The 10848-nt window shown below is 46.2% G+C and overlaps 1 protein-coding gene and 1 long non-coding RNA gene across 3 annotated transcripts; one reads left to right on the forward strand and one right to left on the reverse strand.

The window, feature by feature from the left end:
• The first annotated feature begins 2470 nt into the window (after nucleotides 1-2470).
• Nucleotides 2471-4997, forward strand: LOC120976219 (uncharacterized). Of its 2 annotated transcripts, XR_005771471.3 has the most exons (3): nucleotides 2471-2504; nucleotides 4158-4250; nucleotides 4694-4997. It is a non-coding gene; the product is annotated as an uncharacterized lncRNA (long non-coding RNA). The 2 variants fall into 2 exon arrangements; XR_012181060.1 differs by lacking the exon at nucleotides 2471-2504 and having other exon boundaries at nucleotides 2529-4250.
• Nucleotides 4998-7998: 3001 nt separating this feature from the next.
• On the reverse strand, nucleotides 7999-10236 carry LOC109783479 (F-box protein At5g07610-like). The gene is made up of 3 exons (XM_073495596.1): nucleotides 9829-10236; nucleotides 9175-9693; nucleotides 7999-8451 (listed from the first exon to the last, which is right to left on the reverse strand). Exons 1-3 carry the CDS (start codon nucleotides 10234-10236, stop codon nucleotides 8227-8229), a joined length of 1152 nt encoding a protein of 383 aa, XP_073351697.1. The 3' UTR covers nucleotides 7999-8226.
• Between the last annotated feature and the right edge of the window lie 612 nt (nucleotides 10237-10848).

Here is a 10848-nt window from a genome sequence, read left to right on the forward strand (position 1 = left end):
CGGCTTAAGGTCAGGAATAAAGTCAATACAAAACTCAATGACCTCCTCATTTTCATGGCCCTTGGAGATGCTTTCTTCTGGCCTAGCACGGTTATGAACATATTTCTTTAAGACTCCCATGAACCTCTCAAAGGGGAACATATTGTGTAGAAATACAGGACCCAAAACGCTAATCTCTTCGCATAGGTGAACTAGGACGTGCGTCATGATGTTGAAGAACGATGGTGGGAACACCAACTCGAAACTGACAAGACATTGCACCAAATCATTCTCTAACCTTGGTATGATTTCTGGATCGATTACCTTCTGAGAGATTGCATTGAGGAATGCACATAGCTTCACAATGGCTAATCGAACGTTATCCGGTAGAAGCCCCCTCAATGCAACCGGAAGCAGTTGCGTCATAATCACGTGGCAGTCATGAGACTTTAGGTTCTGGAACTTTTTCTCTGCCATGTTTATTATTCCCTTTATATTCGACGAGAAGCCAGACGGTACCTTAATACTGAGCAGGCATTCAAAGAAGATTTCCTTCTCTTCTTTGGTAAGAGCGTAGCTGGCATGACCCTGATGTATGCCGTCTTTTACATGCATACGTTGCTGGTCCTCCCGTGCCTCAGGTGTATCTTTTGTCTTCCCATACACGCCCAAGAAGCCAAGCAGGGTCACGCAAAGATTCTTCGTCACGTGCATCACGTCGATTGCAGAGCGGACCTCTAGATCTTTCCAATAGGGCAGGTCCCAAAATATAGATTTCTTCTTCCATATGGGTGCGCGTCCGTCAGCGTCATTCGGAACAGGTTGTCCGCCAGGACCTTTCCAAAGACTACCTTCAAATCCTTGAATATATCATGTACATCAGCACCAGTATGGTGGCGAGGCTTCGTCCGGTGATCCGCCTCACCTTTGAAATGCTTGTCTTTCTTTCTTACGGGATGCCTGCTCGGAAGAAATCGACGATGTCCCAGGTACACATTCTTCCTACAATTGTCCAAATATATACTGTCGGTATCATCCAAACAGTGCGTGCATGCGCGGTATCCCTTGTTTGTCTGTCCTGAAAGGTTACTGAGAGCAGGCCAATCATTGATGGTCACGAACAGCAAGGCCTTTAGGTCAAATTCTTCCCCCATGTGCTCATCCCACGCACGTACACCTGTTCCATTCCACAACTGTAAGAGTTCTTCAACTAATGGCCTTAGGTACACATCAATGTTGTTGCCGGGTTGCTTAGGGCCTTGGATGAGCACTGGCATCATAATGAACTTCCGCTTCATGCACAACCAAGGAGGAAGGTTATACAAACATAGAGTCACAGGCCAGGTGCTATGGTTGCTGCTATGCTCCCCAAAAGGATTAATGCCATCTGCGCTTAGACCAAACCATACGTTCCTTGCATCATCTGCAAACTCCTTCCCATACTTTCTCTCAATTTTTCTTCACTGCGACCCGTTAGCGGGTACTCTCAACTTTCCGTCTTTCTTACGGTCTTCTCTGTGCCATCGCATCGCCTTGGCATGCTCTTTGTTTTGGAACAAACATTTCAACCGTGGTATTATAGGAGCATACCACATCACCTTGGCAGGAATCTTCTTCCTGGGGCGCTCGCCCTCGACATCACCAGGGTCATCGCGCCTGATCTTATAGCGCAATGCACCGCATACCGGGCAAGCGTTCAAATCCTCGTACTCACCGCGGTAGAGGATGCAGTCATTAGGGCATGCATGTATCTTCTGCACCTCTAACCCTAGAGGGCAGACAGTCTTCTTTCACTACTGGAATCAGGGATTTTGCCGTCTGCCAGTTCTTTGTCGTCTGCTTGCAGACGGCAAAGAAGGTCTTTGCCATCAGCTACCAAACAACAGACGGCAAAGAGTTAGCAGACGGCAAAGAAGGTCTTTGTCATCTGTTATTTCTTTGCCGTCTGCTGGCAGATGGCAAAGAATCTTTGCCATCTGCCAGCGGACGGCAAAGAAGTGCCAGCGGACGGCAAAGAGGGGGGCTATCTTCGGATCTGACCAGTGGATCTCATTTTCCCCCGATGGGCCGAAAGAAGCGCATCCCCCCACCAAACCCTACTCCGCCCCCACATCCGCCCGCCGGCGCCCTCCTCCGCCTCGCCGATGCGCTGGGGTCACCGCTCCTCCTCCGCGCCCACGGCACCATCCACTCCCGCGCCGCCGCCGTCCTCACCGACCCCGACCAGCTCCGGGCCGAGCTTCGCAACCGCGCCTCTGCTCTCCTCCGGCCGGCGCGCCACCGCGCCTCGTCTCCTCCAGCCGGAAGGGTACCCAACGCCGCCACCCCCCCGCCCTCCACCCATCCACACACCCGGCTCTCCCGGCTCGGCGCGCGCCACCGTGACCTGCGGGAGGCCCGAGCTCAAGCTCGCCGGATCCATGCACGGCGACGACCAGGACCACACGCTGAAGCCCCACGAGCTGGACGAGGTCGACAGCGAGGTCATCTACCCTGCCCACCATGATTTCCCATAGAACAAGAAGGTCGACCCTCTCGCTCTATTTTCTTTTCTTTCCAAATGATTGCTGCCGTGCTCTTGGATAATTCTCTAGGGGCTCTCAAATTTTCTTGGACTGAACCTGATGCAAAAAACATGGCCACTTTGTTTCCTGATACTCGCAGGTTACAGCCATCGATAGACTAGCATCACTGGCTATTTTGTTTCTCTTCTCTCACCGTGTGAGCACTAGCAGTGTAGAATTTGTGAGAGCTGCTACTTAGTTAAGCAACTACTAGTTCAATAAGTAAATGTCCATGAGATGCTCCTGTTGGTTCCTTTGATTTTTGTTGTTTATGGATGGAAAGTAATTCATTCATCTCACTAAATCGATTGCGCAAGAGTTGATTGTTTGTTAACTAGGCCTGCTATTACACTGCTTCTCTGTTATATAATATGTGCAAACTTTCTATTTGTTATGTGGTGAAAATAGCCATCATATTTATTTCCACACAATCAAGTTGATGAAAATTATGCCACGTGAATTTTCATGCTATTGTACCAAGATGAGGGTGCTGCTTGTTGCCATGGAATGCTTAGTTTGATCCCACTTGTTATCAGCAAATAAGTATACGTGTTTTATTTTTGTACGTTTTGTTATGAAAGACAAGTCCCTTTGGAAGAAAAGGACTACTTGGAAGGAAAATGGGAAGCCGACTATGTATTCTCGGTTATTGGTAAAATCAAAATCTGGTACAACTCATGCTTGATTGTTACTGGGTTAATGCCAAGCTGCTTATACAATCGATGATACTATTTTTTATATGCGTAACTAGAAGTAGCTGACATCCTTGTACTTCATCCGCTTATATAATTAATGCACATACAAGTAGGCTCCTGATCTTTTCTCAATTTAATATATATCACAATTTGATGATGAATTCCTTGTTTCCAGAACATGTCACCAAGTTCAGGATATTACGTAGTAAATGCCTCCGTCTGACAAGATGTAAAAATAAACCTTTTCCCGCCCTTTACTCTATTTTATTTGTTTATAATGGAAACTAGTGCAGAGTTAGATACGTATAGTGCTTGAAGATTTGCCCTCTTAAGTCCTCTTAAAAGAGTTTGGCCATAGTTTGTATCTACACATGCCTTGAGCATCCATATTTTGCCCAGCTGATATATTTTTGTTATTATCAGATTCAGACTCAGCTATTTTTTTTCTTTTTTGTTCCTACAAGATGTTCAGCTTAGCTTTAAATACAGTAAATTTGGATACTGGAAATGTTATATGACTCTGTTCTCCATGTATCCAGCATTATCCATGTTGCTCTTGACATTGATGCTTTATAAACAAGTAGAACACACCTGACAAGACAGCTGTCAATGAATGCTATGAGGTTTAGGAGAGACTTTGTGGATGTTTTTGCCTGTTACCACGTGTTGGCCACTAGAACAAGTAGACATTTTAGATGGCCCTTTTTTGTCTGTACGTTGTGTATGTCATCTGTTAGAACTGGGATTGTTTTTGGTTTTGGCCTTGATAATACTAACTCTACCCTTTAGTTCAATCAGTTTCAAGGCCGCCCTTTTGCTCTCCACAATTCAGCCCTCTATTTTCCTGTTTGAAAAAGATGTGCTTATGTCATTGTGTTTGTTGAACTGTACAGCATAACAACAGTGGAGTGACTTGCAGGTGCCTCATGTGGATTTTATGGCTTAAGCCAAGAGGAGAAAGAAAGGGCTCTGCATATGAAAAGATACCAACATTATTGTTTCCATGAAATTGGTAATATATGTGGCATGTGTTTGTTTATCTTTTCTGCAAGAGCAACTTGTGTCTTGAGACCTTCTAGTGGTACTGAGACCCATAAAAAGAAATTGTCTTCTTGCATGATCACTTACTGAAAATAGGGACAATCAGCTTTACTTCTGAGTACTTAGAAGTAGTTAAGTTATCTAAGTTATTATGGGTACTGTTACAATGTGCTTGTATTGAACCATCTATCCAAGTTTATTACTAACTCTATATGTGCTTCTCTGCACCTATGCTTGCCTGTATATCTATTTGCTTTATGGACATGACTCTTGTGTTTGTTTGCTTGTTGTACTGTGATAATTGCAATGCTTATTTAGCGACAAAATTTGCTCTTAATGTACTGTTGCAGGATCTGGATATCTCTCAAAATTTAGTACTTTCTGGTGTTGACTCTTAGTGTTTTTGTTATGCAGGTTGGAAGAAAAGAAGAAGATCCAGAGAAGATCTTAGTAATAAGATAGTTTTTAGGAAAATAGATATTTAGTTTTAGGTCATTTCTTCTAATTTCAGATATGGAGTGCTTGTCTTTAGTTTTTGTTTTGACTTTGTGAAACTTGCTAACCATGGATGAAACTGTGTAATATTGATGAAACTATGTATATGTATGGATGAAACTTGCTACTATTGGTAACATGTGTTGGATATGCTATATTGGTACTATGTATGGATGAAACTTGCTACTATGTATATATATGTGTGTTTGATTTTCTGTGAAAATGAATGGGTATAAGAAGAAACAGAATTAATGCCTATTTGGTCTCTTTGCCATATGCCAGCAGATGGCAAAGAGCCTGCAGTCTTTGCCGTCTGCTGGCAGACGGCAAAGACTGCAGGCTCTTTGCCGTCTGCTGCAGACGGCAAAGGCCCTTTGCCGTCAGCCGCCCGGAAGCAGACGGCAAAGTAGCTCTTTGCCGGACCTTACTTTGCCGGAGCCTTTTGCCGTCCGCGGCTGATGGCAAAGGCCTTTGCCGTCCGCCGTGGCAGACGGCAAAATAGCTGATTCCTGTAGTGTTTGCTTCGTACGTACTCTCGGGCAATTCGTTGTCCTTTGGAAGCGTATTCTTTATCATTACCAGCAACTTTCCAAATCCCTTGTCAGATACACCATTCTCTGCCTTCCATTGCAGCAATTCCAGTGTGGTGCCCAACTTTTTCTTGTCAGCTTCGCAATTCGGGTACAACAACTTCTTGTGATCCTCTAACATGCGCTGCAACTTCTTCTTCTCCAAATCACTTGCGCAGTTTCTCTTTGCATCGGCAATGGCCCGACCTAGATCATCAGCGGGCTCATCTGATGCCTCTTCTTCAGCTTCTTCCCGCATTGCCGGCTCAGCTTCTTCCCGCATTGTTGTATCATCGTATTCAGGGAACCCATGGCCAGGATAGTTGTCGTCGTCCTCTTCTTCTTCATTGTCTTCCATCATAACCCCTCTTTCTCCGTGCTTGGTCCAAACATTATAGTGGGGCATGAAACCGGACTTAAACAGGTGGACGTGAATGGTTCTTGACGTAGAGTAATTGTGATCATTCTTACAGACTAAACATGGACAAGGCATAAAACCATCCGCCCGCTTGTTTGCCTCAGCCGCAAGCAGAAAAGTTTGCACGCCATTAATGAACTCGGGAGAGCATCGGTCATCGTACATCCATTGTCGGCTCATCTTCATTACACAACACCGAATAGACCAAATTAATACAAGTTCATACATAAAGTTCATACATAAAGTTCATACAAGACTTAAATGCGACAAACAAATAACTCTCTAACTAAAGAATTTAAATGCAACAACAAATGCGATCAAGATCGCAACTAAGGTAACAATTGATCCAACAGCATAATGATACCAAGCCTCACTATCAATGGCATATTTTCTAATCTTTCTAATCTTCAAGCGCATTTTCTCCATCTTGATCTTGTGATCATCGACGACATCGGCAACATGCAACTCCAATTCCATCTTCTCCCCCTCAATTCTTTTCAATTTTTCTTTCAAATACTCGTTTTCTCTTTCAACTAAATTTAACCTCTCGACAATAGGGTCGGTTGGAATTTCCAATTCACAAACCTCCTAGACAAAAATATCTATGTCAACTTGATGGGCATAATTTGTCATAAACACGAAATGCAACAACTAGTTTTAAAAGAGAATATACCACATCCGAATCATAACAAGGACGAGGGCCGACGGGGACGGATATCAAAACCATGGCACTATGTATAACAAACAACGTACGGGTAAGATAATGATACGAGTAACTATATATTCAAATCACACAAACATCAATTTGGTAATATAAAACATTCATGAACAAGAGGCTCACCACAAGGTGGTGCCGGCGACGGAATGGTGCGGGCGATCGACTGTGGTTACGACGGAGATTTAGAAGGCACTAAGTAAACCACACCTACATATGCAAACTAAGTGTTAGTTTTGACCACAAATTGCATATAAATCAAATACTAGCACATATAGTTTCTACCAAATTACTAAACTCATAAATTAATCACTATACAAAGCATTGCAAGAGCTAATCTAGCAATGAGAGATGAAAGGACAAAGTTGCTAACCTTTGTGATCATTTGAATGGATGGGGGCCTTCAAATCTTGACAAATTTTGGGCAAAATGTGTGATGAGCTTGAGAGGAAGAGGGGAAGAACAAAGAGGAGAGGGGAAAGGGGAAGAACAGAGCGAGCTCGGGTGGATGAAGGGTTTATGTAGGACGACCTTTAGCACCGGTTCGTGCCATGAACCGGTACTAAAGGTGCTGGAGGGGTCCCGGACTAACAACATCCTGCCACCACTCACTTTAGTACCGGTCCGTGGCACGAACCGGTGCTAAAGGTCGGCCACGAACCGGTACTAATGAAAGCGGTTGGCTAGCCGTTGGAACCGGCACTAATGCACACATTAGTGCCGGCTCAAAAGCAAACCGGCACTAATGTGCTTGACATTTGACCCTTTTTCTACTAGTGTGCTGGTCCACCGTCCACAACATGCATGATGTCCAGTAGTAGAAAATAAATGATTTGATTTTGTGGACGCAGGAAGCAACTGATATTGTGATATCAGGCACGGTTGCATGGAATTAGAAAAAAATTCAGTTGCTTGCATGTGATGCAACGCCAACAGCAGGCTTAGCCATTGCTCACTCCAGGTCACCCCAATAGCAAGACAGTTCCAGGCTGGATATTATGAACAAAAAAAATCACCTTAGCGGAAGTCATAGGCATGTAATCTTCATCACCTTGACATAAATCCAGTTTGAACTACCAAGCTGTACACCTCAACAACACTATCTAACCATGAGAAACATACCTTACATATAGATACCATTTCATCACTGAGAGGAGACAAACAAAAGCTTCCAACCATATTGTTATGCACTGAAATAATGGTACTCATTGTTCGGCTAAACCTTACCCCCCAAACTATTTTCTTTTTGTGTCTATAGTGTTTGTAATCGGTTTTCGCCTGGTTTTCCTCAATTAACTGGGCAAGTTGCTAAAAAAATTTGATCCGTTTGAGATTTCAGAGTTTCAGATATTCCAGCATGATAAAGCAAATAAAGATCCATGTATCTACCAAAATGCTAGAATCCTCCACATACCAAGTAGACAACACAACTTTTGCATCCAAAAGTTGCAATACGTAAATTATTCACAAACAAATAAATAACTAGAAATCAGAATCTAGATAGTAAAGACATTGATAACGGTTCAACAGAATGATCATAGTAACCGTAGTTAGGTACTTGGGAGGTAATACATATAAGCACAAAAACACAAAAACAATTACTGAGTTGACTGAATAGCATACATAGTGCAGTACAAAAACTATCACAACTTCATAAAGATCTACCCAAGTCACTGTTGCTTGTATGCAATACCTAGCTCCAATATCATTGGAAAGACATATGTGAAGCTGCATTACGCAAGTAAGACTTCTAGTTCTCATCTCCAAGTGACTCTGAGAACAAGTGAACATATGGAACATAAGGTGGCCTGCATTCCCATCCAAGTTGGCGTATAATACACAGCTCCCCGGAATCCATGTCGTATGACATTAGTGTTTGCTCTTCTCCACTGACTATAAAAATCAAGCTGTGTTCTTGATTTTTTTTTATTTTTTTAGAAAAAGGAGGATGACCCCCGGCCTCTGCATCTGGGCGATGCATACGGCCACTTTATTAATTATTCTCACAAGACCTTACAAAGTAATACAACATTAAGCCTAAAGCCATCGTCTAAGCAACTCTAACCAGTTGATGAAGGGGCGTAGATAGCCTAGGCCTAATACCAAACAGACATCGCAGCCAAACCTAACATCTAAGACCTGAGGTCCCATCCAGGACGCCTGCCGGGTATGGGTCTCACCGGTCCGGCGTGCACTCAGAGGCCGCCGCCGCCAACTGCCACCGCTCCATCTTCAGAACTGTACTGATGCATCAACCTTGCTCGGTCCAGCTATCGTCGACGCCACCACGGCGCCCAACGGCACCTCCTCCCTGCGCGCAAACAACTGAGCACGTCGCAGTCGCCACTGATACACCTCAGCACCATGCTGCCAAGTACCACCAGCCGACACAACTTGAAGTCGTTGGAAGACCTGTCGTGCGTAGCACCTGCCGACCAGGCATGACAAAGCGTAGCACCTGTCGGTCAGGCATGACTTGACATCTCCACCGAAGCTCCGTGCAAGATGAAGCCGCTCCACCTCCAGCCTCTCTGAACGGGACGAGAGCACCCCAGGAAGACACGGCAAAGAGTTGAGCACCACAATCACCATGAGAGCCGGACCAGCCGACCGCCATGGCGAAGCGACACCACTAAAGAGAACCGCCGCCATCAGGAACGCCAAGAACGCGCTGCAGCTATCCCACCTCTCCGCGGACCCAAAGCGGCGCCTTTAAGAAGGTGACGGAGCCGGGCACCGCCGCCGCCCAACCAAAGCTGTGTTCTTGATGGATTGAAATAACACGATAATAATCCGCAAAAGATGAATACTCTCTTCCGAACAAGTGCAAGTGGCTCACATTGTGCTTCAAAGTCCATTTTCCTGTAAGATAGTCCTCAAGAACCCAGACTGACAGTTTAGAACCATCAGACTCTGCAAAATACAAGCGTCCCTGTGATGGAAATACGCCACCTATACAATCAGCGTAGTATGGTGGCTCAGGAACATCAACGAGCCACCAATTAGCTCCTTCCACATCAACAGCCACTACACATTCATAGGCAGGCAAATGCAAGATCCCATTAAAAAATGCACTTACTGAATTCTCGGGTATCACAAATGGACCATGTTCAACTGTTTGATATTTCCAAGCTCCAGTTTTGGACGAATAAATTGCTAATGTTTTGATGCGTCCACAGCAATCACCATCGAGCTCGTCCTCGGCTATACCCCATGACTGCTCATCTATGAACTCAAATACTTGGAAATGGGATGAAACGGCCGGGTCAAAACCCAGGCGAGCAACGCTCACCATGCTGGACTAGTCAGTGGCAGGCACGGCCACCCATTTCCCGGTAGTGGGATTGCACACCACATAATAATCAAATGCCATGGGATCCACAACCATCCAGCAGTGGCAGAGGAGGAGCCCATTACAGCCGTCCAAGATGTCAAGGCGCTCGCAATCGGGCAGGAACGACAATGAGGGGTCGACCAGAGGATAGCGTTGCCGTGACAGATTGGTAAAATAACGAGCATTTCTGGGGGAGCGGAATGCGTTGGAACCTTCATGGAAGAAGCCGACGATGGACTGCGGCATCTTCTTTTGGTGCTCGCGGTGGGAGATGAGGTCGCGCCAGCGCGTGGAGACGCATTTGCAGCAGCAGGTAGACTTGTATGGCACGCGCGAGATGATATCGGCGAGGATGTCGTCGGTGAGCTTGGACACCGGGCTCCCCTTCACCGGCTTCTTCTTCTTCTTCTTGGAAGGCCGCGCCATGACCGTCCGTGGAGATGAGGAGCTCATAGTCTGCTTAGATCGGGAGAAGGAGGGGAAAAGATTAGGGTGTAAGGGGGGGGGGGGGGGGGGGGGGGGGGGGGGATCTACAAGGGTTTGTGCAGCCGCGGGATGCGGCGGCACGGAGCTGAGATGGGATTGGGAAGTGAAGTGGAGATGACGGGGGACCGGTGAAGGGTTGGGCCATGTCACCTTCTCTTTTCCTTTTGGCCAATGCTAGCCGCCGGCGCGTCGGCCCAAGTTTCGGCCTGTCCCTACCGAGCGTTGGATCCGTACGAAATCAACGGTCTACGTATAGCAACGACTGAGTCGTCTTCTTCCTTCCGTGCTCGTCACCAGCGCTCGCGCCTGTGCTTGCCGGCCACCCCCGCGCCACCCAGCGCTCGTGCCCGCGCTCGTCGGCCACCCCGCGCCACCCGTGCTCGTCGGCCACCCCCGCGCCGCCCTCACTTGCTGGCCACCCCCGCCCGCAGCTAATCGCCGTCGAGCTTGCAGGTCCACCATGAAAAAGGATGTAGCAAAAATCCTCGACAGACGTAGCAAAAACTACAACGGTTGCAGCAAAATGGATCGCCGGCGTCGAGCCTACAGGTC

Source organism: Aegilops tauschii, chromosome 3 (assembly GCF_002575655.3).
Source record: "Aegilops tauschii subsp. strangulata cultivar AL8/78 chromosome 3, Aet v6.0, whole genome shotgun sequence".
Lineage (NCBI taxonomy): Eukaryota > Viridiplantae > Streptophyta > Magnoliopsida > Poales > Poaceae > Aegilops > Aegilops tauschii.

What these genes read in the sequence shown, in the direction of transcription:
- LOC109783479 (XM_073495596.1), bottom strand. Translation starts at nt 10,236, where the DNA reads ATGGCGCGGCCTTCCAAGAAGAAGAAGAAGAAGCCGGTGAAGGGGAGC. An exon ending in TGGCATTTGATTATTATGTG is followed by an intron (nt 9,694 to 9,828) that starts GTGTGCAATCCC and finishes ATAGATGAGCAG; the next exon opens with TCATGGGGTATAGCCGAGGA. An exon ending in TCTTAAAGGCGCCGCTTTGG is followed by an intron (nt 8,452 to 9,174) that starts GTCCGCGGAGAG and finishes GGCCGTATGCAT; the next exon opens with CGCCCAGATGCAGAGGCCGG.